This window comes from Cydia splendana, chromosome 26 (assembly GCF_910591565.1).
Source record: "Cydia splendana chromosome 26, ilCydSple1.2, whole genome shotgun sequence".
NCBI classification, from domain to species: Eukaryota; Metazoa; Arthropoda; class Insecta; order Lepidoptera; family Tortricidae; genus Cydia; species Cydia splendana.
The window spans coordinates 8,116,305-8,138,115 of record NC_085985.1 but is presented as its reverse complement, the minus strand read 5'-3'; the positions used below and the strand labels follow the sequence as shown (position 1 = coordinate 8,138,115).

General features: G+C 37.8%; 1 protein-coding gene across 6 annotated transcripts in view; it reads left to right on the top strand.

Moving 5' to 3' along the window:
• LOC134803263 (zinc finger protein 260-like) overlaps window positions 1–21,811 on the top strand; it is a 98,620-nt gene that overhangs the window by 70,101 nt on the left and 6,708 nt on the right. Inside the window, exons 10-11 of one of the 6 annotated variants that reach the window (XM_063776002.1) lie at window positions 11,686–12,459; window positions 14,136–14,274. The exons of 1 other annotated variant lie outside the window; for it this stretch is intronic. In XM_063776002.1, the coding sequence (XP_063632072.1) occupies window positions 11,686–12,428 (743 nt within the window). In that variant the 3' untranslated portion in view covers window positions 12,429–12,459; window positions 14,136–14,274. Of the gene's footprint in view, window positions 1–794; window positions 861–4,590; window positions 5,335–11,685; window positions 12,460–14,135; window positions 14,948–16,391; window positions 17,284–21,811 lie in introns of those variants that run through there. 4 more of the 6 variants (XM_063776001.1, XM_063776007.1, XM_063776003.1 and 1 more) reach the window with 4 other exon arrangements.

The following is a 21,811-nucleotide window of genomic DNA, read 5'->3' as shown; positions in this document are numbered from 1 at the left end:
GGGATTTTAATTTTGAAATCCCGGTTCTTTGCTTGGCTCTAAATCCCGGGAATTCCCGGTACTTACAAACCCTAATAAATACTAATGTAAATAAATAGGAAACAATTTGTACATTTTGAAATGTCCTCTAACTTTATTCCCAGATGTCAGTTTTCTGTCGGCTGAATTTATTTATAATTATAACGTTTCATTGCCGCTTTGCGGCTTACTGTACAACCTTTTAAATTATATCACACTCTATAAAAACAATACAGTAATTCGACGAAGCCGTCTAGACAGAGCAATCGTGCGGGGTGCGAGGGGCGCGGGTCGCGCGGACCCGAGCTGCATATATCGCCATTGTTATTAGCTCGGTACTACTTACAGGGCTAGCGTGTCTTATTTGAAATGTTTAGTATGTTTGTATTGAAGTGTAAAAATCTGTAACAACCCTACTGTGTCCTTGTGCGGTGGCATTTACACAAACATGAAAGGCGTCGGTCCATTGCACTGTTACTTATTACACTGTGATTGTAAGTATTATGTGTTTGACAGACAGACAAACGCGTCTAGCTATAAACGTTTGGAGCGTTTCGTTCTATGTCACAAGACATTTAAATATTAACCCCCTTATTGATAAAACTTAGCAAACTTCTGTTAAATTGTATCCCTTTCCAACAAACACAAATGTCAAAAATACGGATAAGGGCTTGTTACTTAACAGTCCAGATCATCCAGTATCATGTAAACAATCGTATTTCTTGGTTTTAAAAAGAACTTAATACCATCTTCCATTTCCTTTCCTTTGGTTACAGACACGAGATATAAGACATTTATCAAAGTGATCCAAGGAGAACCGCCAGACGAGGACCTATACGCGTGTACGCTGTGCGAGTACAAATTTTATCGGCTTATGGAAATCACCGCTCACACGAAAGTCCACGCGCGCAAGCTAACGTGCCCAGTGTGTTTCAAGTTCATCCCCGATCCAGTCGAGTATAAAACACACAGAGCCCAGCCACATCCCGATGCTAAAAAATTCACATGTCAAGCCTGCAAATGCGTGTACAACACCATATATGAGCTACGAACACATAAGAAAATAACCCATTATCGTTACAAATGTCCTCATTGCCAAGAAATGTTCACCAATAAGTCATTACGTAAACACCTCAGACAGTTTCACAGTGACTCCTTGCCGACTTGCGGAATATGTGGTTATAAGTCATCACAACAATCTTTAATGATCCACCATCAAAAAATGGTGCATTTGAAGGAAAAACATGTCATTTGCGACATCTGCCAATTTCCATTTTACAATACCACAGAATTGAAGAGACATATGGTCAGTCACAAAGCGGAGAAAATTTTCGAGTGCGGACATTGCAAGAAGAAATTCGCGCGTAAATCAACGCTTAATTTGCACGAGAAGATCCACACGGGGGAGAAGAACAAAATTTGCGTGGCGTGCGGCGCCGCCTTCGTGCAGAAAGCGAGCCTGAACTACCACATGGTGAAGCACCATCCGGACCGTGTTTAGTTCTGCCAAACCGTACACTTAGCCGCAAAACCGAATGAATTAACTCGTATATTATGCCCATGCAATTTCCCGCAGAAGTAGGCAGGATTTCCACATGCTACGATCCTGCCACACCCTATTAAAGTAGACCACCTACGCTCTTGCCTCCAAAATACGTGTCGAGCGAGATAGCTCGATGGAGACCTCTATTCCTTTCTTCATTTAGGGTGACTATCAAGTGACAATTGAATGAATGCTACAATTTATATAAATAGAAATGTCATTATTATAGATCTAGTTTATTAACTATTAATAATGTGATAATTCACATGGAAAGGTGTCTTGTGGCGGGCATGAATTATCTACAGGACTAAAATCTACATAGGTACATATAGGTACCTAGCTGTAAATACAAGAGTTACAAGACTCAATCTCTTAGTTTTTATAGTTATTTTATTATACATTCTTAAAGTAACTCCATCGATATCTCTAGGTTTAAGAAAATTACAGATAATGTTCGCAGTCCTAAAAAGTTATATTCTATTGTGAAGTTATGTTGCTGACAGTACCTACACTGTAATATGAACATGATGAAAACTAATGGAACATTACATAAATTCGAACGAATACTTTGGAAGTTAGTGACACACTCAAACACGAGGAGCAAATTGTCGATAGTGGATTCAAAATACATTAACTGCCAGATTCTACGATAGTTTTTGCTATTTGCTGTTTGTTTGGGAAAACAATAAATGAAACCAAATATGTATATTAATAATAAAAAGATTTTTTATTTTTTTCTCATTTTATATGAAATATGAGAGTATGTCAAAGATACTAACACTTACTCATTTCAACGTCATAATTATCATGAACATTAAATTTAGTTCGCTAATAAGGCCATACGTATTAGGTAAAATTAGTTACTGGTTCGCGATTGGTTGCGCGATCGCTGGTTGTCGATTTGCGGAAAATACCCTGGCCGCGTAACCAACATGTCTTTCGCTTACGCTCCGTAGCGATTGAAACACAATTGTCACTGTCGCACTAATATGGAAGAGAGATAGAGAGACACAAAGCGTTTCGTTGTCGAAGCGATAGCGATTGTAACCTTGGCTAGGCCGGCAGCAAAACTAAATAGCATCAGGAGACGGCCGTAGCCGTGATGCGGACCGGAGTAGGTACAGATTGCGAGGTCAAGGCCAGCTCTAAATTATGTACCCATTTTAATACAATTTCTTCACCTGTGTCTACTATTTTCAATATACTTAATCATCTTTATGTAGCCAAAAGTAGCCTGTATAATCGGGCTGAATAATTTGCTTCATATTTTTTAACACGCAAAGTTGTAATTTTAACATGATAATTGAAGGTGTTTGACGTACCTGTTTATCATATATTTTGATTTTTTTTTAATAAAGCATTGTTTACTTCCACGTGATTATTATTTTCGCAACTACCTATTAGCAACGTCAAATCTTTAAAAATTGTGAATTGATGATTGAGTCCGTATCCCTAACATAGTGACAATATATTTAGCTTACACAAATTCAAAAATCACCTAACACTTTACATGACACTGTTCTACGATGCTTTAAATTAATAGGATAAAAAAATTCAGCTATCAGTCAAGGGCAGTAAGTGACAAGACCGTCATGTCAGTTTGCCGGGGGAACTACGGGTGGCATGAAGTATCTAAAATGAATAAATTAAAAGCCAAATGATAAGAAATAATTAAAACCTTTATTTTACTTAAAAAGATTTGTTTATTCTATTTATAATATTTATAATGTATACTATTATATGTAGGTATTGTATATTATTTCCAAGTAGGTATTGTAATCCCAGCAAAACTGTGGATAGGTTGCTAGCATGTAATAATTTGAAGTATCGAATTAAGCTATTGCTCCATATATAAATAAATAACAATAGTAGCCTAACCTACCCTTTCCTTTAATAAACACCAGACACTTAACGGATAGTGGCAAATATATTGCCGTCTTCATTTTTTTTAATTATCAAATAACAGATTTTTTTTCCTTTAAACTTTATATCGCCAAACTTGTCTCTGAAACTCGAGAATTGTGACTATCGGATAAATCCAAATCCAGCAAAGAAAATTTTATTTACAAACATATTTGTTCAAATGTAGGCAATAGTTAAAAATCTAAGTTCAGGCCTAAGAATCATCATTTAATAAGGGATGGAATAACGTTTATCAGCTCTCCTTTTTTTCGTAGATTGGTACGAGTATATTCTCTTATGCGAACCAAAATTTATATGTATTAACTAACAACATGTTCATTGAAAGAAAAAATATCTCAGTGGTATGACGGCAAATATCTTGCCGTTACCCACTAAAGGGTTAAAATGTTTAGTTCTGTAGGTGACCGCTAGAGGCACTGTGCAATTTCTCCATACATATTCCTTAACATTCTCGCTATCTAGTAACGTATTGCTGAGCATGTGGTATGCGTAAAGATATTTCCGATTTGACTATATACAGTGAGCTGCGAAATTGCATGGAGAAATTATGATATTGATAAATTCGCCATGAACTTTTGCGTCTGGTACACGCGCAATGCTCAATAATCACTAATGGAAATTAATAGGTATCCTCATCTACCTCTCTTCCCAGATGTCAGTTTTCTCTCGGATGAATTCATTTAAAATGTAACAATGCCGTTTTGTAGCTCGCTATAAATAAAACCATTAACATGATTATGTTATGTGTTCTATTTACCTGCCTAGCTAAATAGAACAACGTAAACGTTTGGAGAGAAATTCTTGGTGGTCTTGGTCGCGAGAAGACCATTTAAATATAAACCCCCCATTTATTAAACTTAGCAAACCTTTGTTAAATTTTATCTCTTGCTACAAACACAAATGTCAAAAAGAAGGATCAGGGCTACTTAGACTTGATAGGCGTTAAATAATAACGCTGTATGACATTTATTTTATTTTATTTATTTAAGGTTTACCAACAGATACAACACTACAGAAATTACATCATCCAGTTATGTCAATTATCGTATTTCTTGGTTTTAAAAGGAACTTAATACCATCCTCTATTTCCTTTCCTTTGGTTACAGACACGAGATATAAGACATTTATCAGAGTGATTCAAGGAGAACCGCCAGACGAGGACATATACGCGTGTACGCTGTGCGACTGCAAATTTTATCGGCTCATGGAAATCACCGCTCACACGAAAACCCACGCGCGCAAGCTAACGTGCCCAGTGTGTTTCAAGTTCATCCCCGATCCAGTGGAGTATAAAACACACAGACGCCAGCCACATCCCGATGCTAAAAAATTCACATGTCAAGCCTGCAAATGCGTGTACAATACCATAGTTGAGCTACGACAACATAAAAAATTAAGCCATTATCGTTACAAATGTCCTCATTGTCAAGAAATGCTCACCAAAAAGTCATTACATACACACTTGCGACAGTTTCACAGCGAATCCTTGCTGACATGCGGAATATGTGGTTTTAAGACGTCACAACAATTCAGAATAATCCACCATCAAAAAATGGTGCATCTGAAGGAAAAAAATGTCATTTGCGACATTTGCCAATTTCCATTTTACAGTACCACAGAATTAAGGAAACATATGGTGAGCCACAAAGCGGAGAAAATGTTTGAGTGCGGACATTGCAAGAAGAAATTCGCGCGTAAATCAACTCTTAGTTTGCACGAGAAGATCCACACGGGGGAGAAGAACAAAATTTGTGTGGCGTGCGGCGCCGCCTTCGTGCAGAAAGCGAGCCTGAACTACCACATGGTGAAGCACCATCCGGACCGTGTTTAACGTTTCATATGGGTGTGGTGCTGTCTCTCCCTCCGTTGTCTTTTATCAAGCAGAATATTCTTTTTTTTTTATTCAAAACGATGAATTGAAGCAATAAAATAGTACGAAATAACAGTACCTAGTATTCGAATGTCAGATCAAGACAAGGTCCAATTGTGATAAGAAGTATGTACCCTAAATTTTGTTAATGAGATAGTGCACTTAAGTAGGTAGGTGTTCTATTTTAATACCTAATTTTCATTTATGTAATTTCATTCATTTACGTAATTTGTGTATATGACACATATAGGCTGCGTTTCGATCAGAGATGTGCGAGGGATATGTTTGTTAAGAACCAATAGAATCACTTCGTTTGTTTTCCTCGGTCAGCGTGTAGTTATTCTATTGGTTTTTAAAAACATCCCTCGCAACGCATCCTCGCACATCTCTGTTCGAAACACAGCCTTAAATTTATTATTGGTAGATAGACAAAAAGATAAAATTACGGAATGTTGTGATAGATAATTTTTTGTCCAATAAGGTTAATATTACGTATGTATAATATCCCTGTTATACCTATTTTAGTTGTAATGCGTATCTTCTAAGTTTCCTTTTATTATTTAACTAAACACTTGTAGAATTCAACATTATCAGTGATTTTATTTTTATTTTAAGAACTTAGTTTAGTTAAAAGTGAGCCTATTTTAGCGTATTTTAACGAAGTCTAGTTATATTCCGATTTCATAATTTAACCGTCAATAAAAATTGTGTTAAATCAATGTGTTTTAATGCATTTCAAGTCATCTCACTTAAAATCTGAGTCGTAAATTATGGACACCTGCTAAGCTATGGGCACAGTAATAATTTTTACTTAAGTACCTACGGGGCGTCGCGCGTAATCTTGTGCACTGAGACATTACATATGAGGGAACAAAGATAAAATAACAACAATACTCTTTATTGTACACCTCAAATAAATATCTTCATGAATAATAGATACGAGGGGAGGTACAAATATTCGCGGAATGAAGTATTTGCAAATGAAATAAAACAATAGAAGTATTTTTCTTTTTCAATATATTTACCCTTGAGTTTAATGCATTTTTCAGATCGACTAATTAACTTATGTCCTTCCTTCTTCTTCCTCGCGTTATCCCGGCATTTTGCCACGGCTCATGGGAGCCTGGGGTCCGCTTAACAACTAATCCCAAGAATTGACGAAGGCACTAGTTTTAGTTTTTACGAAAGCGACTGCCATCTGACCTTTCAACCCAGAGGGGAAACTAAGCCTTATTGGGATTAGTCCGGTTTCCTCACGATGTTTTCCTTCACCGAAAAGCAACTGGTAAATATCAATGATATTTCGTACATAAGTTCCGAAAAACTCATTGGTACGAGCCGGGGTTTGAACCCGCGACCTCCGGATTGAAAGTCGCACGCTCTTACCGCTAGGCCACCAGCGCTTCTAATTAACTTATGTATACCATAAATTTTTTTTTTATCTTGCCCTCAAAATGAGCCAGTCCTTAACTTCTTCATTGTCACAAAAAAAATTTCTTTAAATTTGGGAACAAATATTAATCACTGGGGGCCAGATCCGGGCTGTAGGGTGGGTGAACCAGCGATTCGAAGCCGCACCTGATAAGAGCGGTGCATTGTCGTGCAACAGCAACACACCCTTTGATAGTTTTCCCCGCCTTTTTTCCTTAATGGCATCACATAGTCTTTCTAATAACATTGCATAACATGTCCCAGTTATGGTAACACCCTTGTCCTTGTAGTCGATCATGAGAATTCCTTTTGAATCCCAAAATATGGTAGCCATCACCTTTCCGGCCGATTCTGATACCCTGAACTTCTTCGGAGGTGGCGCACCCTTCTTATACCACTGCATCGACTCTTGTTTCGACTCAGGCTCAAAATGATGAACCCAAGTCTCATCCCCAGTCACAATTCGTTCCAATATGTTGGTAGGATTGTCACCGCAAAGATCCAAAAATTGCTTCGCTGCTTCAACTCGTTGTTGCATCTGCTGCGGTTTGAGCATTCTCGGTACCCACCTAGCACTCACTTTCGTCATGCCAAGATGTTCATGTAGGATCCTCAAAATTGTTGTATCTGATACACCAACTAATGCAGCTAATTGTTTCTTTTTAAGTCGAGCATCTTCTAGTACGAGTTTTTCAACATTTTGAACGATATCCGACGATGTGACTTCAATCGGCCGTCCTGGGCGTGGGTCGTCTTCAATTGACTCTCTGCCATGTTTGAAGAGCCCATGCCACTTGTAAATCATGGTTTTAGCAGGGCACTGGTCCCCGTAGACGGCTTTCATTTCATTAATTATATGTTGCGGAGGTTTTCTTTGCTTCGATAGAAATTTTATCACGGCACGATATTCAATTTGCTCCATGGTGGCACGTTTATTCCGAAATAATTTGTTTGAAGGGCGATATCTTTAAAACAAATGACGGTTTTGAATTGACATTTACATTTTATTTCTAAAGAGTTCTCATACAAGAGAAACAAAAAAGGTTTTGTACCATTTCACCTCCTTCCACTTCATTCCGCGAATATTTGTACCTTCCCTCGTAGCTTTAAAAATAACAATAAGCTCAAATAAAAAAAAAACCCTAACACACACACGGATGAACCGATTTTGATAAAACATGTATAAGACGCGCCTCTAGAAAACCTGCTTATAAATTAAATAAAAACCGGGCAAGTGCGAGTCGGACTCGCGCACGAAGGGTTCCGTACCATAATGCAAAAAAAAAACAAAAAAAAAAAGCAAAAAAAAAAACGGGGTGACCGAATCCAAATACTGACCACTCCCGACGTTGCTTAACTTTGGTCAAAAATCACGTTTGTTGTATGGGAGCCCCATTTAAATCTTTATTTTATTCTGTTTTTAGTATTTGTTGTTATAGCGGCAACAGAAATACATCATCTGTGAAAATTTCAACTGTCTAGCTATCACGGTTCGTGAGATACAGCCTGGTGACAGACGGACGGACGGACGGACGGACGGACAGCGAAGTCTTAGTAATAGGGTCCCGTTTTACCCTTTGGGTACGGAACCCTAAAAAACAGCACCCAAAACAGCATCAATAAAACTAGCCTACGCCAATTCTTGGGATTAGTTGTCAAGCGGACCCCAGGCTCCCATGAGCCGTGGCAAAGTGCCGGGACAACGCGTGGAAGATGATGAGCATCCAAATCGATTCACCCGTTTAAGGGCCACGGTACCATAAGCCGACACACTCACATAGCTGTCAAACTTAAAACACCCTTCTTTTTGCGTCGGGAGTTAAAAACGGGCTTACAAAAGGATTGGAGCCAAGCAACATGAACCATTAGTTCTAAATCGTTTTGTTTTTCTAAATCAAAGAGGCCAGGATACCGCTAGAGTGAAGTAAATGGTAGGAAAAACGTATCTCAAAAATATGGAAAGAATTTAAAAAACCGCGGCAGAGTTACTAAACGATCGTGGGAAGAAGCGAAAAATACTGCTGACTTTAGAGCACTGTTATGTAATGATAAAATTTTATTTACATAGTTAATTAGGCATTCTGTAGCAGTCACATAAACGGCTATTTCAAACGTTGATGTAATAACAAAGCAAGCGAGAGAGAGCGTTGTTATTTAAGAAGTGTTTTATGCTCATGAAGTAAATTTATAATTCATTAATGAAAATGAAATCTTACCTCTCTCTCATTTCCTTTGGTTACAGACTCGCGATATGGGCAATTTATGAAAAAGATACCAGAAGCCAGACCCGACCACAGGTACGTCTGCCTGCTGTGCGACTTTCGAACCAATCGCAAGGCCATCTACCACCACATACGGAACCATGTGCTGAAGATGGAGTGCCCGATATGTTACGAGATAATACCCAATAAAGACGAGTTCGCAATCCATATAGACCAATCACATCCAGATAAAAAGAAAACATTACAGTTCTGCGAACCATGCAAACTTGAATTCCCAAATACTGCTGAACTGATCCGACATAAAAAATTCTCCCATAACGCTGTCAAATGCACCTTCTGCCCAGAGATTATGATTCGAAAGAAGATGGTGAAGCATATGAGACAATTCCACGAACTCGACTTGCCAACTTGCGAAATGTGCGGATTCAAATCCATACATAAAAGTAAAGTGACGCGTCATAAAAAGCTTGTCCATTTGAAAGAGAAAAGGATGACATGTAATATTTGTAAATATCAATGCTTTGATACTTACGCTTTAAAAAAGCATATGGTTAGGCACGAAGGTGAAAAGTCATACGAGTGTAAGTTCTGCAAGAAGAAATTTGCGCGTAAGACAACTTGTAGTATGCATGAGAAGATCCACACAGGGGAGAAGAATAAGGTTTGTGAGCTGTGTGGCGCCGCCTTTGTGCAGAAAGCCAGTTTGAACTACCACATGTTGAAGTACCATCCTGATAGTGTTCAGGACTGCAAGCCAGTGGCATAACTGGGCGTGGGCGACGTGGGCCGTCGCCCACGGCCTCGCGCCCCAAGGGGGGCCTCGCGCGAGGCCCATTCGAGCACAATGAAAGAAAAGGGCCTCGCAGATGCGACTTCGCCCACGGCCAGATTAGTTCACGCTACACCACTGCTGCAAGCTCTAGACCCTGAGCATCCAATATCGGACGTTTCTCAATACCGGAATTCCGCAATTAATATCGGTACTGAAAATTAACATTTATAAAGCTTTATTTAACCTTTAGAGGCCTCACGTGTTTTTAAATAGGGCAGAGTTGCTTTTGTTTTATTTGCGTTTAATTTTAAAACTAAAACAAATTCAAATTCTATCTTTCAATACCATTGTTTCAAATTTGATTGCCGATTTTTCTTGTATGGATGGTGTCGCTAGAGGTTAAAATAAATAGTAATCAGTTAAATAAAAATGGTCCCTATTTTATGTTTTTTACATGTATAGCATTTATTAGCATAATCTATGCTGTAATAACAGCTCCGATAAAGGAAGACAAATATTGTAGACATACTGGATATATAATAACTAATACCTACTAGAATAGGTCTATTAAACTAAATATTTGCTAACGTCCAAGTAAAGTCGTAATTGGTCGTCGTCGAAACGAAAAATTTCCAATACCGGAATTTCGATATTGATCCTCTTTATTTTGGTATTGGAATATCCTAAAAATTGCTCTGATTGGATTTCCGGTATTCATGCCCTAGTATTTTCTACTTGCAACTAGCAAACGATTATTCCCGACCGCTCATGGAACGTAAACAGTGTGAACTATCATTGGGTTTAAAATAAACTTTCCTTATGAGAAATTTGCTTAAATATTTTGTGATTTTGAATATTTAAGTGTAATAAAATGAAAATCAGCGCCACGGATTACCGCGGCATTATGCTAAGCGGATTTTAGCGTCCAATGTTTTTTTATGCCTCCATGTCTTCTTGTTCTTTCCGTACTATGTTATGGTGTTAAATTTCAATAAATGTATTTTATTTCTAATTTATTTTAGTATGTTCATAAGTATTTATAATTATTAACTTATGTAAAAAGCACACGATACTTGAGAATACATAGTTTGGTACCTATAAAAAAATAGATATCTATGTAGATATAAATATAGGTAGTAATGTTATCGATTTTCGTTAGTAAGGTATTAAATAATGTTACGCTCAAATTAAAAATGCATAACGATATAATGGTTTGGTTTGACTTAATAAATATCTAAGATACCTACTGAATTTTATTTTAAGCTTATCCTTCGCTCTTCTCTTTTGTAAATTTCTACCACTGAGAAAGAATATGGTTTAAATTGCTTCGCACCTACTTGAAACATATCAGTTGTTAGCGCATATAAGTAAGAGGGATAATATTTTATTGTATTTTTTGTGAAGTACCTAGGTTGCTGTTTTTTTTAGGTTTTACGTTCCACGTTTAGTTTTATATTTGGGTTATGAAGTGGCGGAGCATTCTGCAGAAGTTATTATTATCTGATCAAACAATCATGAGTTCATGACACTAAAAGGTTTCGCACTTCGAATAAGTTTAAAATTTCAAGATATGTATCAGGATCCATAGTTTTGGTGAGTTCCCTCAATTCCTCATGGATCATATCAACTGGATTTAAAAAAAATGTGACCAACTTGGATCAAATTAGCAAAACATTTAAAAAAATACAGTCAGATTGATAATTAACTTCCGTATTCTGAAACTAGTAAAAAAATAGGGGCCTATTCGCCAGGTAACTTACCTACTTAAAAAAACTAACCTGGTTCAAATGCATGAGAATTGGACGACGTGCGTGTCACTCGTCACACACGTGGCACGGCGATTGTGCTTAGACCACGTTAATGATGAACAAACATTTTCTCTTTAAGTTTCGTTTTTTATTTGCAGGACGGAAAAAGAAAAGGATACACAAGTCAAAATACAAAAACCTGTTTAAGGTCGTCCATGGAGAGGAACTGAAGTACGTTTGCTGCCAGTGTGACTTTGAGAGTAAAAAACGACCTGAGCTGCTTATACACATCCGATGGAATCACGACAGTCACATCAAGAATCTGACTTGTCCGACGTGTGATGAAGTTTTTACCGACATAAAACTGCTCCAAGAACACAAAAGCCAACCGCATGACGCGAAGTATTCGTGTGAACATTGCGAATTAAAATTCACAAAAAAACTACTGCTGGCAAAACACAATAACCATCATCATGGTCTTGTGAAATGTTATTTTTGTCCGAAAATATTCCCGAAAGTGGAAGTAAAAAGGCACGTGGAGGACGTTCACAAAGACATCCCGACATGCGGAGTGTGTGGTTTCACAGCTCTAACAGAAGGCGCTATAATAAGACACCAACGGAGGCTGCATTTGAAAGAGAAAAATGTGACGTGCTCTGTTTGTGAATTTAAATGCTTTGGCAACGCACAGTTGGCGAGACACATGATAACCCATAAGGTGGACAAGGTCTACATGTGCAGGTTTTGCAAGAAGACGTTCCCGCGGCGGACGGCGTGCCGGATACACGAGATGATACACACAGGGGAGAAAAATAAAGTGTGTGAAGTGTGCGGCGCCAAGTTTGTACAAAAAGCGAGCCTCAACTATCACATGTTAAAGCACCATCCCGACCATGTTTGATTTGTTTAAACAGTATTGCACACTACAAAAGGTACTAAATAAAGGTACAAACGTGGCTTGCCAATTATTTCCCGATTCCATGAAAGACGGTTTTATTTACCTACTTACCTCAACTGTTACTAAAAGTTATCTCCAAAGGAACTACAAGTGTACAAGTTTCTTATGTTTTATAAAATAGGTATGGGTTATTCCCACTAGTTACCACCAAGTTTTTACCAGTGGTAACTACTGGGAATTTTTTTCCCACCTTTTACCACTGGTAACTACTGGGAATAAAAATTCCCAGTAGTTACCACCAAAACTTTGTTAGTGTTAAATACTAATAAAAACAGTAGGTATGAATAGTATAAATAGAGTTATTTTGAATTACCTAATAAAATCACTTGAAAAATCATCTAAATGGATTATTAAATTTATCCTTAAGTACATATATCATAGTTTTTGTACTAGTACCGGTTAAACTGTTTCAATATTTTTGGTCACTTTTAAGGGAGTTTACTAAAACACTAATCGACTTATAATTATTTATTAAATTACTCTATATATTTATACTACACTATTTATAGTGTTTTTATTAGTATTTAACTCTAACAACATTTTGGTTTGGAAATTTTTTATTCCCAGTAGTTACCACTAAACCGAGTAAAAGAGTACTGGGAATAAAAATTCCCAGTAGTTACCAGTGGTAAAAGGTGGGAAAAAAATTCCCAGTAGTTACCACTGGTAACAACTTGGTGGTAACTAGTGGGAATAACCCATAGGTATACGTATACGTGTAGGTACTTATGATATAATAAGTATTCGAAGCGAAAAATACCCTTTCTACCTTTTATCTCTTACTTCATTGTCTACTAGTAACAGCACCAATCATGGGAAACTTAAGAAAAAATTTGGAATACCCCAAATTTTCAATTTTTTATTTACCTATCTAATATTTCTCTCATACCAGTAAAATTTCTACCGCTTTATACCTAATCAAATGAATTTCCTATTCGTCTTATGTTTTCGACGTGTTCCTTTGATAAAAGTTTCTGCAATTAAAGGTTGTCTGGAAGAGATGACTCTTCAGTGACGCAGCATTGTGCAGGACTCGTTCCTATCTGACTAACTAGTCATGTTACTAAAAAGTTTCGCGTACCTTCCAAATTTCAGGATCTGGATAAGAATCCCTCAATTCCTCATGGATCTCTTTATCAGAACTGTATTTTAACCAATTTTCAAACCAAAAAGTATTGATTTAAATTGGTTCAGAAATGAAGTAGTTCTAAAGTAATATATATACTTTTTTTTTAATTACCATGCGTAGGGCCTATTTTACCATGCGTAGTTTTAAGCGAAATCGTGTGAGATAAAAAAATAATATCATATCATATTTACCGGGTAACTTGTTTAAAAATCTCATTCTTGGCTAAGGTACTCGTAATTTAAAAAGAAACTTTCTTGCTTGGATAACTTACTTACAAAAATCCTCTGTTGCTCTTCTGGCACGCCATAGGCAAATATGTATATGAAGAATGAAGCTGAGCGCAGGACGACGCGCGTTCCGTACACGCGGGACGGCTATTATGGTCTAAGCTAACTAACAAACATTTTGCCTTTAACACATTCACTGCCCCCGACGCACATGTGCGTCCACCGTCATACAAGTTTGTTCCTAGGCCACGCCCCCTGGCAGTGAATGCGTTAAGTTTTGTTTTTTATTTGCAGGACGAAAAAGGATCCACAAGTCGAGCTCGAAATACCAAAAACTGTTCAAGGTCGTCCATGGAGAGGAACTAAAGTATATTTGCTGCCAGTGTGACTTTGAGAGTCATGATCGAGCTGAGTTGATAACGCACATCCGCAGAAGTCACATCCAGCAGCTGACTTGTCCAACTTGCGGTGAAGTCTTTACCGACATAAAACTACTCCAAGAACACAAAACCCAACCACATGACGCGAAGTATTCGTGTGAACCATGCGATTTAAAATTCACAAAAAAAATACTGCTGACAAAACACAACGAACATCACCATGGTCTTGTAAAGTGCTATTTTTGTCCGAAAATACTGTCGAAAGTGGAAGTAAAGAATCACGTGGAGGACGTTCATAAAGATATCCCGACATGCGGAGTGTGTGGGTTGAAAGGTTTAACAGAAGGCGCGATTATAAGCCACCAACGAAAAGTTCACTTGAAAGAGAAAAACAAGACGTGCTCAGTTTGTAAATTCCAATGCTTCGGTTCTACGCAAATGAAGAGACACATGATAAGACATAAAGTTGACAAGGTGTACTCGTGCAGGTTTTGTAAGAAGACGTTCCCGCGGCCGACGACGTGTCGGATACACGAGATGATACACACAGGGGAGAAGAATAAAGTGTGTGAAGTGTGCGGCGCCAAGTTTGTTCAGAAAGCTAGCCTTAACTATCATATGTTGAAACACCATCCTGATCATCACGTTTAGTTAGTTCAAAATGTATGTAAAGATAACGTCAGAACATGTCAATTGAACCTTCTTTGTGTAAGCAAAAAAGCGCCATATTCTACAAATACTGCGTAAAATACATGGCCAAAACACGTGCCGAGCAAGATAGCTCGAGGGACACCTCTGTCTCTTTCTTTCTTTAGGGTGGGTGACTATAAATGAATGTTGCCACAGGTTGTTGGAGGTGAGAGCGTAGTCTACTTGTATGTCTAAGCTTGTACGTGTGAGCGGTTGACTGTCATAATCACGAAATTTATATAAACTTTAATTTAAGTAATCTGTAACTGCTTACATAACATATGTTATCTCATTTATTTTTCTGTACCTACTTACTAGTTTTTACAACTTTTCACAACACAAGCGTCACAAATGCGATTTTGACACAAGCCTGGCCTACTTCGTAATTCCTGTGAGGCTAGTTTTTCGAAATGTGTATAGTATGTAAATTCTTAGTAGCCGTTGAGAGTTTGAGCTTGTAGAAAACAAGACATTTTCTATCGTGAGTAGAGACTGCTGCAATGATTTTTTGCGTTGTATTTAATCGAAATATTTACTGATAGGCCTCAACGTTCGTATCATCTATTATGTCTATGTAATATATGTTCATGCTTACATTGCTTACATTCCAGAGATGTAAACATACGTTTTTAAATTCACACGCCTTGCAGTTACTTAGGTTAGGTACCTACTGTTATTGTTAAATATTTTGTTTAGAATATTATTTTTTTTCTAACTTGCGTATAGTGTGAGATTAGGAAGATGGTTTGTTTACATTATTCGCAATTTCTATTAAACTCCACTATACAAAGATTATTAATATGATCACTGGTATTGATTGGAATTTATATGTGTTTCATTAACTATGTGTACTTTTCGTATTACATTTTAATAAATTAATTAAATCTTGGACTATTCGTTTCATTTTTGTTTTGCTGTCCTGAAGAAGCTTAAAGACATTGGACTGTACCTGGAATGGTAAAAAAATAATGCTGATACATGAACGAAATTTCGGTCTTTAGGTATGTAAAAGTAGGTATTCACAACTAGTACCTTTTAATTTCACGAATTTGATTTTTAATTGCTATAATGCAACTATTGTACATCACTATCATGAAGTTTAATTTAGCAACTTTCAAAATCGCCATTATGTACTTATCATAAAATATATTGGACGAAATCGAGGCGGTCAGGGATTGGAATGGATTCATTCCCATTTGTCCCCGCCGGCCATAGATGGGAACAGGCGCATTTCCATTCCCTTCTTCTTCTTTGACATGATTACTTCTATAAAATTATGACGTTTAAAATAACACTTGCACAGTCTGTGCTAACAAAATCGCTGCCATAGGTTGGACTAACTCTAATGACTTTCAGAATGAGACGTGAGCAGAACCAATCCTATACGCTCAGTAAACGTTAATGAATCTTTCACCATGGTATTTACTTAAAGAGTAAAACTACTAAACCGTTGTCCTATTAGATTGCTTTTTGGTTGCAGGATTGAAAAAGTCAAAATACGAGGATTTCATCAAGCTCATCCAAGGAGAGAAACTCTACGCATGCCGTCTATGTGACTATGCCTGCGAAGAACGAAGACCGCTGCTCGCGCATATCCGCTCAGGACACATTCCTCAGATCACCTGCCCTATATGTGGCGAATATTTTCCGGATCAAAAGCTACTAAACGCTCACAAAACGGAACCGCATCACACAAAGTATTTATGTAAACCGTGTAATTTAAATTTCACTAAAAAAGAACTCCTGACGAGACACAACAAATGCCATCATGAACTTCTGAAATGCTCTTTTTGTCCTGAATTGATGTTGAAAAAGGAAATAAAGAAACATTTGTTGAACTTCCATGAAGATAAAATTCCAACATGTGGAGTATGTGGTTTCAAAGGTCAGACAGAAGGTATCGTAGCGACGCATCAAAGGAAGGTGCATTTGAAGGAGAAAAATGTGACGTGCTCTGTTTGTAAATTTAAATGCTTTGGATATACACATTTGACGAGACACATGATAACCCATAAGGTTGACAAGGTGTACACGTGCAGGTTTTGCAAGAAGACGTTCCCGCGGAGGACGACGTGTCGGATACACGAGATGATACACACAGGGGAGAAAAATAAAGTGTGTGAAGTGTGCGGCGCCAAGTTTGTTCAGAAAGCTAGCCTCAACTACCATATGTTTAAACATCATCCTGATCATCACGTTTAATAGTTGGTTCCATAAGTATGTTAAGAAAACACATACATAAGCAGGCCTTCTAAGCCAAGATTTTAAAAGTAAAGTAATAGCGTCAGGAGGCCTAGCCAAGGTGACAGAAACAGAAACGAAACGCTAATGTGTCTCTATCACTTCCATATTACCTAGTGTGATAGGGACAGATTCGTTTCTTTGCCAATGGCACGCGGTTGACTGTCATAATCACATAATGTAGTAAAATGACCACTTAAAACTAGTGTCCGACCGAAACATGTTTTTTTGCCGAAACCGAAACCGAAACCGAATGTTCGGCTTTGGCTCTAGTTTCGGCCGAAACCGAAACCGAACCTTTTATAGAATTGTTAAAATCGTTGAAAAAATGACATAAAACCGCTTTTACACACATATTATGGGGCTGTCAACACCCAATGCTCTTAAAATTGATGTTACTTAAGCAGTTTTTTAAGAAAATTACTAGAGTTAGACCAAGATAATTCTGCAACGATTTTGATAACACACGCAGTGCAAGTGTTATTTTAAACGTCAAAACTTTCATAAATAACATTTGCACTAGTTGCACTGCGTATGCTGCAAAATAATTGCGGAATTTTCTTGGTCTAACTATATTCATTCACCAGTCAGGCAGTCAAGCCAACATGATTGTAGATACAGGGTGAAACAAAAACGCGAGCGCAGCGAGCGCGAATTTTTTGTTGACAATATCGCAAGGCCGGGTACCGATCTTCACCTGGGCCTAAACGTCCGAAGTGCCCCAGTGAGGCGAACTTTCATGCGAAGTCAAAGCCGTGCTTCAGGCTTCAGGATAAGTAGTTGAACACAGACTCCAAGCAATGTCCATTGTATTAAAAAGCGAGATATTTCCTTGAGCGCTGGTGCGACTTTCAATCCGAAGGTCGCAAGGTACAAACCCCGGCCACGTAGGTACTCTTGACGTACTCGTACCAATGAGTTTTTCGGAACTTATATACGAAATATCATTTTGATATTTACCTACTATTTGCATTTCGGTGAAGCAAAAACATCGTGAGGAAGCCGGACTAGTCCCGATAAGGCCTAGTTTACTCGGGTGTCATTCTGAATCCCTAACAACGTTTGTCCTAAAGTCACTTACCCTAACTGGTTTGTCCTAATGGGCACATGCACTAACGATCAATTGTCATAACATAACGATTATTTTCCATAATGTATGGTTCTGAAAAATGGTTAGGTTTTAGAACTTGCTGCCACAAAAGTGGGTTAGGTTAGGGTTAGAACTGCGACCCTCGCAAAAAAGAAAATATGCTTAATAACATTAGGATAAGTAATCAATAATTAGGGAAAACAAAATTAGGGTTTTTAGTGTTAGGACAACTGATCATTATGACAAACAATATTAGGGAATGCAAAGATAGGAGAAAAGACTTTAGGGATTCAGATATAGATCCTTTTACTCTCTGGGTTCGAAGATCAGTCTGATGGCAGTCGCTTTCGTAAAAACTAGTGCCTACGACAATTCTTGGGTATAGTTGTCAATTGGACCCCAGGCTCCCATGAGCCGTGGCAAAAATTCCGGGATTACGCGAGGAAGATGATGAGTTTTCTTGTTATTCCTTTGCCCAGGCCCAGTAACATGCTACAGTGCTAATCTCATTTACTCCGATACAATTAGACAGTGTGCGCGTTATAAGTATTAACAGCTTCTTAAGACTGCGTCAACCGTCTAGTGGTGCCCTCATTGGTGGAATTGTGTTTTATAATAAACCAATTAATTTCTGTACCTATACATGAATCAGTATATGTAGGTACATATTAATAAATATTGTTGTCCTACTTATTCCCCAACTTTTGGTCTTTGTCACATAGTTTAGTTTCATAGTACGAAGTACCATTTCGTAAGTTTCGGCCCGGCCGAAAGGTTCGGCCGTTTTTTGGCCGAAACCGAAACTACAGCCGAAACATGTTTTTTTGGCCGAAACTGGCCGAAACCGAAACCGAAACCGAACCTTCGGTCGGACACTACTTAAAACTTGTTATAAGCCAGAGATTAATGTAATCTGTAATTATTTACGTAAGATGTCAGATCTCATCTATCTATTTGCATTTTCTTTCGTAGCCTTTCACGACACAACTAGCGAGTAGGTACCTAGTCATTAAAAAAATGCTGCACTACGCATTTCGGATCGTGACTGGATCGCGTTGGTGTTACAAATGAGATTTTGACACCAGCGAACTGGCCCCACTTCGTAGTGCACGTAAGGCCAGTCTTTACGCTTCCAGAGCTTCAGCTTGTAGAAAATATGACATTTTATATCGTGAGATTCGTGAATATACACCGTTGCAATGATTTTTGCGATGTATTCAATCGAACTCAAACCCTCTTCGTATCATCTACGTAATATAGTATAATGTCTATATGTAATCTTTGTTGTTGTTTACATTCCAAAGATGTACCTGAACATAATTTTTTTAATTCACACGCGTGCAGCCTTGCAGTTACTGTTATTGTTAAATATTTGTTATTTGGTATTAAAACCTTCACGCGCTTTACTATATTGGTTTTCTAGATTAAAACCAATGGCATATAAAAAATAGTTTTCGGTTTTATCTTGAAAATCACGTTATTTTATATTTAATAAAGAATCAGTGGAAAATATGTGTTTGATTCAAAACAATCCTTCGAACCTGATAAATTAATAACAGTTTTTTTATTTAACTTAAGTGGAGATCAGTAGAAATGAAAAATAATAAAACATTCTTGATTAGTTGGCAACTGTCAAAGGTTTGTATAGATAGCGCCATCATAGGTTTTACCTGTCTATATCGATTAATGTATTTTTATTAATTTTAGGACGATTGATAAAATATTGTATGCCCTCCACGGGTAACTGTTCTGTGGATACGTCTTAAGTATATCATGTCAACTGTGTAAGTACTCTAGCTAGGACTCCTTAATCTTATCAACAGTTTATATGTCTAATACTTAACTAAATCTTTATCACAACACCTTATTTAGCAAAGTCCCCGGCCGTGCCGCGTCTGTCTGTTTGTGTGGTTTGATTTTCATGCGGTTTTATCTATCAATAGAGTGATTCTTGAGGAAGGTTTCGGTGTATAATTTATTAAGGTTTTGTGTAACCCGTGCGAAGCCATCTACGACCCAAGATTAAATATAAAATTCAGGGCCCTATACACTAGAGTACTTAAACCTTAATATCGTTCACCATCGGTGAATTTAAGTAAACCAACCATACCTTCTTCCTTTTAGATTGCTTTTTGGTTGCAGGATTGAAAAAGTCCAAATACGAGGATTTCATCAAACTCATCCAAGGAGAGAAGCCCTACGCATGCCGTCTATGTGATTTTGCCTACGAGGAACGAAGACCGCTGCTTGCACATATCAGTATAAAACACATTCCTCAGATCGCCTGCCCTATATGTGACGAATACTTTCTGGATCAAAAGCTACTAAACGCTCACAAAAACCAACCGCATCACACAAAGTATTCATGTAAACCGTGCAATTTAAAATTCACTAAAAAAGAACTCCTGGCGAGACACAACAAATATCATAACCTTGTGAAATGCTCTTTTTGTCCTGAGTTTATGTTGAGAGGGGAAATAAAAAAACATTTGCTGCAATTTCATGAAGATAAAGTTCCGACATGCGGAGTATGTGGTTACAAAGCTCAGACACAAGGTATCATAGAGAGTCACCAACGAAAAGTGCATTTAAAGGAGAAAAACGCGACGTGCTCAGTATGTAAATTTAAATTCTTTGGCAACGCACAGTTGGCGAGACACATGATAAGCCATAAGGTGGACAAGGTGTACACGTGCAGGTTTTGTAAGAAGACGTTCCCGCGGTTATCGACATGTCGGATACACGAGATGATACACACAGGGGAGAAAAATAAAGTGTGTGAGGTGTGCGGCGCCAAGTTTGTACAGAAAGCGAGCCTCAACTATCACATGTTAAAGCACCATCCCGACCATGTTTGATTTGTTTAAACAGTGTTGCAAAATACAAAAGGTACTAAATAGTGGACTTAATTATTTTTTATTCTATGCTCTGAAAGTGGCTGACGGTATATGAAGCGGGTTGAAAGTGGTATATTTTGACCCTGGCACAGAATAAATAATAGTACAGAAGATTCACTCTCTAACAAAACACGTCTGTTAGGACAGATATGACCGCTAGGTGGCGACAGGCTTATGGCTAGCCACAAAAATGAGGGTTTCCGCGATAGAGATTTTCACTACATGGCAGCACCGTGACCGTGACGAGAGGTATTTTTGACAGCTGCTGTCAAAATCCACCAATAAAAAAACATGGTTAAACATGATTGGTGCATTATGACAGCTAGACCTCTCGCCACGGTGCTGTCATCTAGTGAAAAACTCGATCGCGGAAATCCTCATTGATGTGGGACGGATGTACTTGTAGCTACCTGTTACCACGCCTGACCCTGGGGACATTCATTCTCACAATAAGTATATAGTTATTTTTTCACGATTATCGAAAAAGGGTTAAATTTGTCACATGATTTTCATTCAGATACCTATACTCTGGCAAGTCAACTTTGTTACTGCCAGTAGAAAAAGGCACAAATTTCAGAACTTGTATAACAATCCTAAAGTGCCTACATTTTTAAAATTTGCCGTAAACTCCTACTGTCAAAAGTGGCTTGCCAAAGCGTATTTAATTCTAGA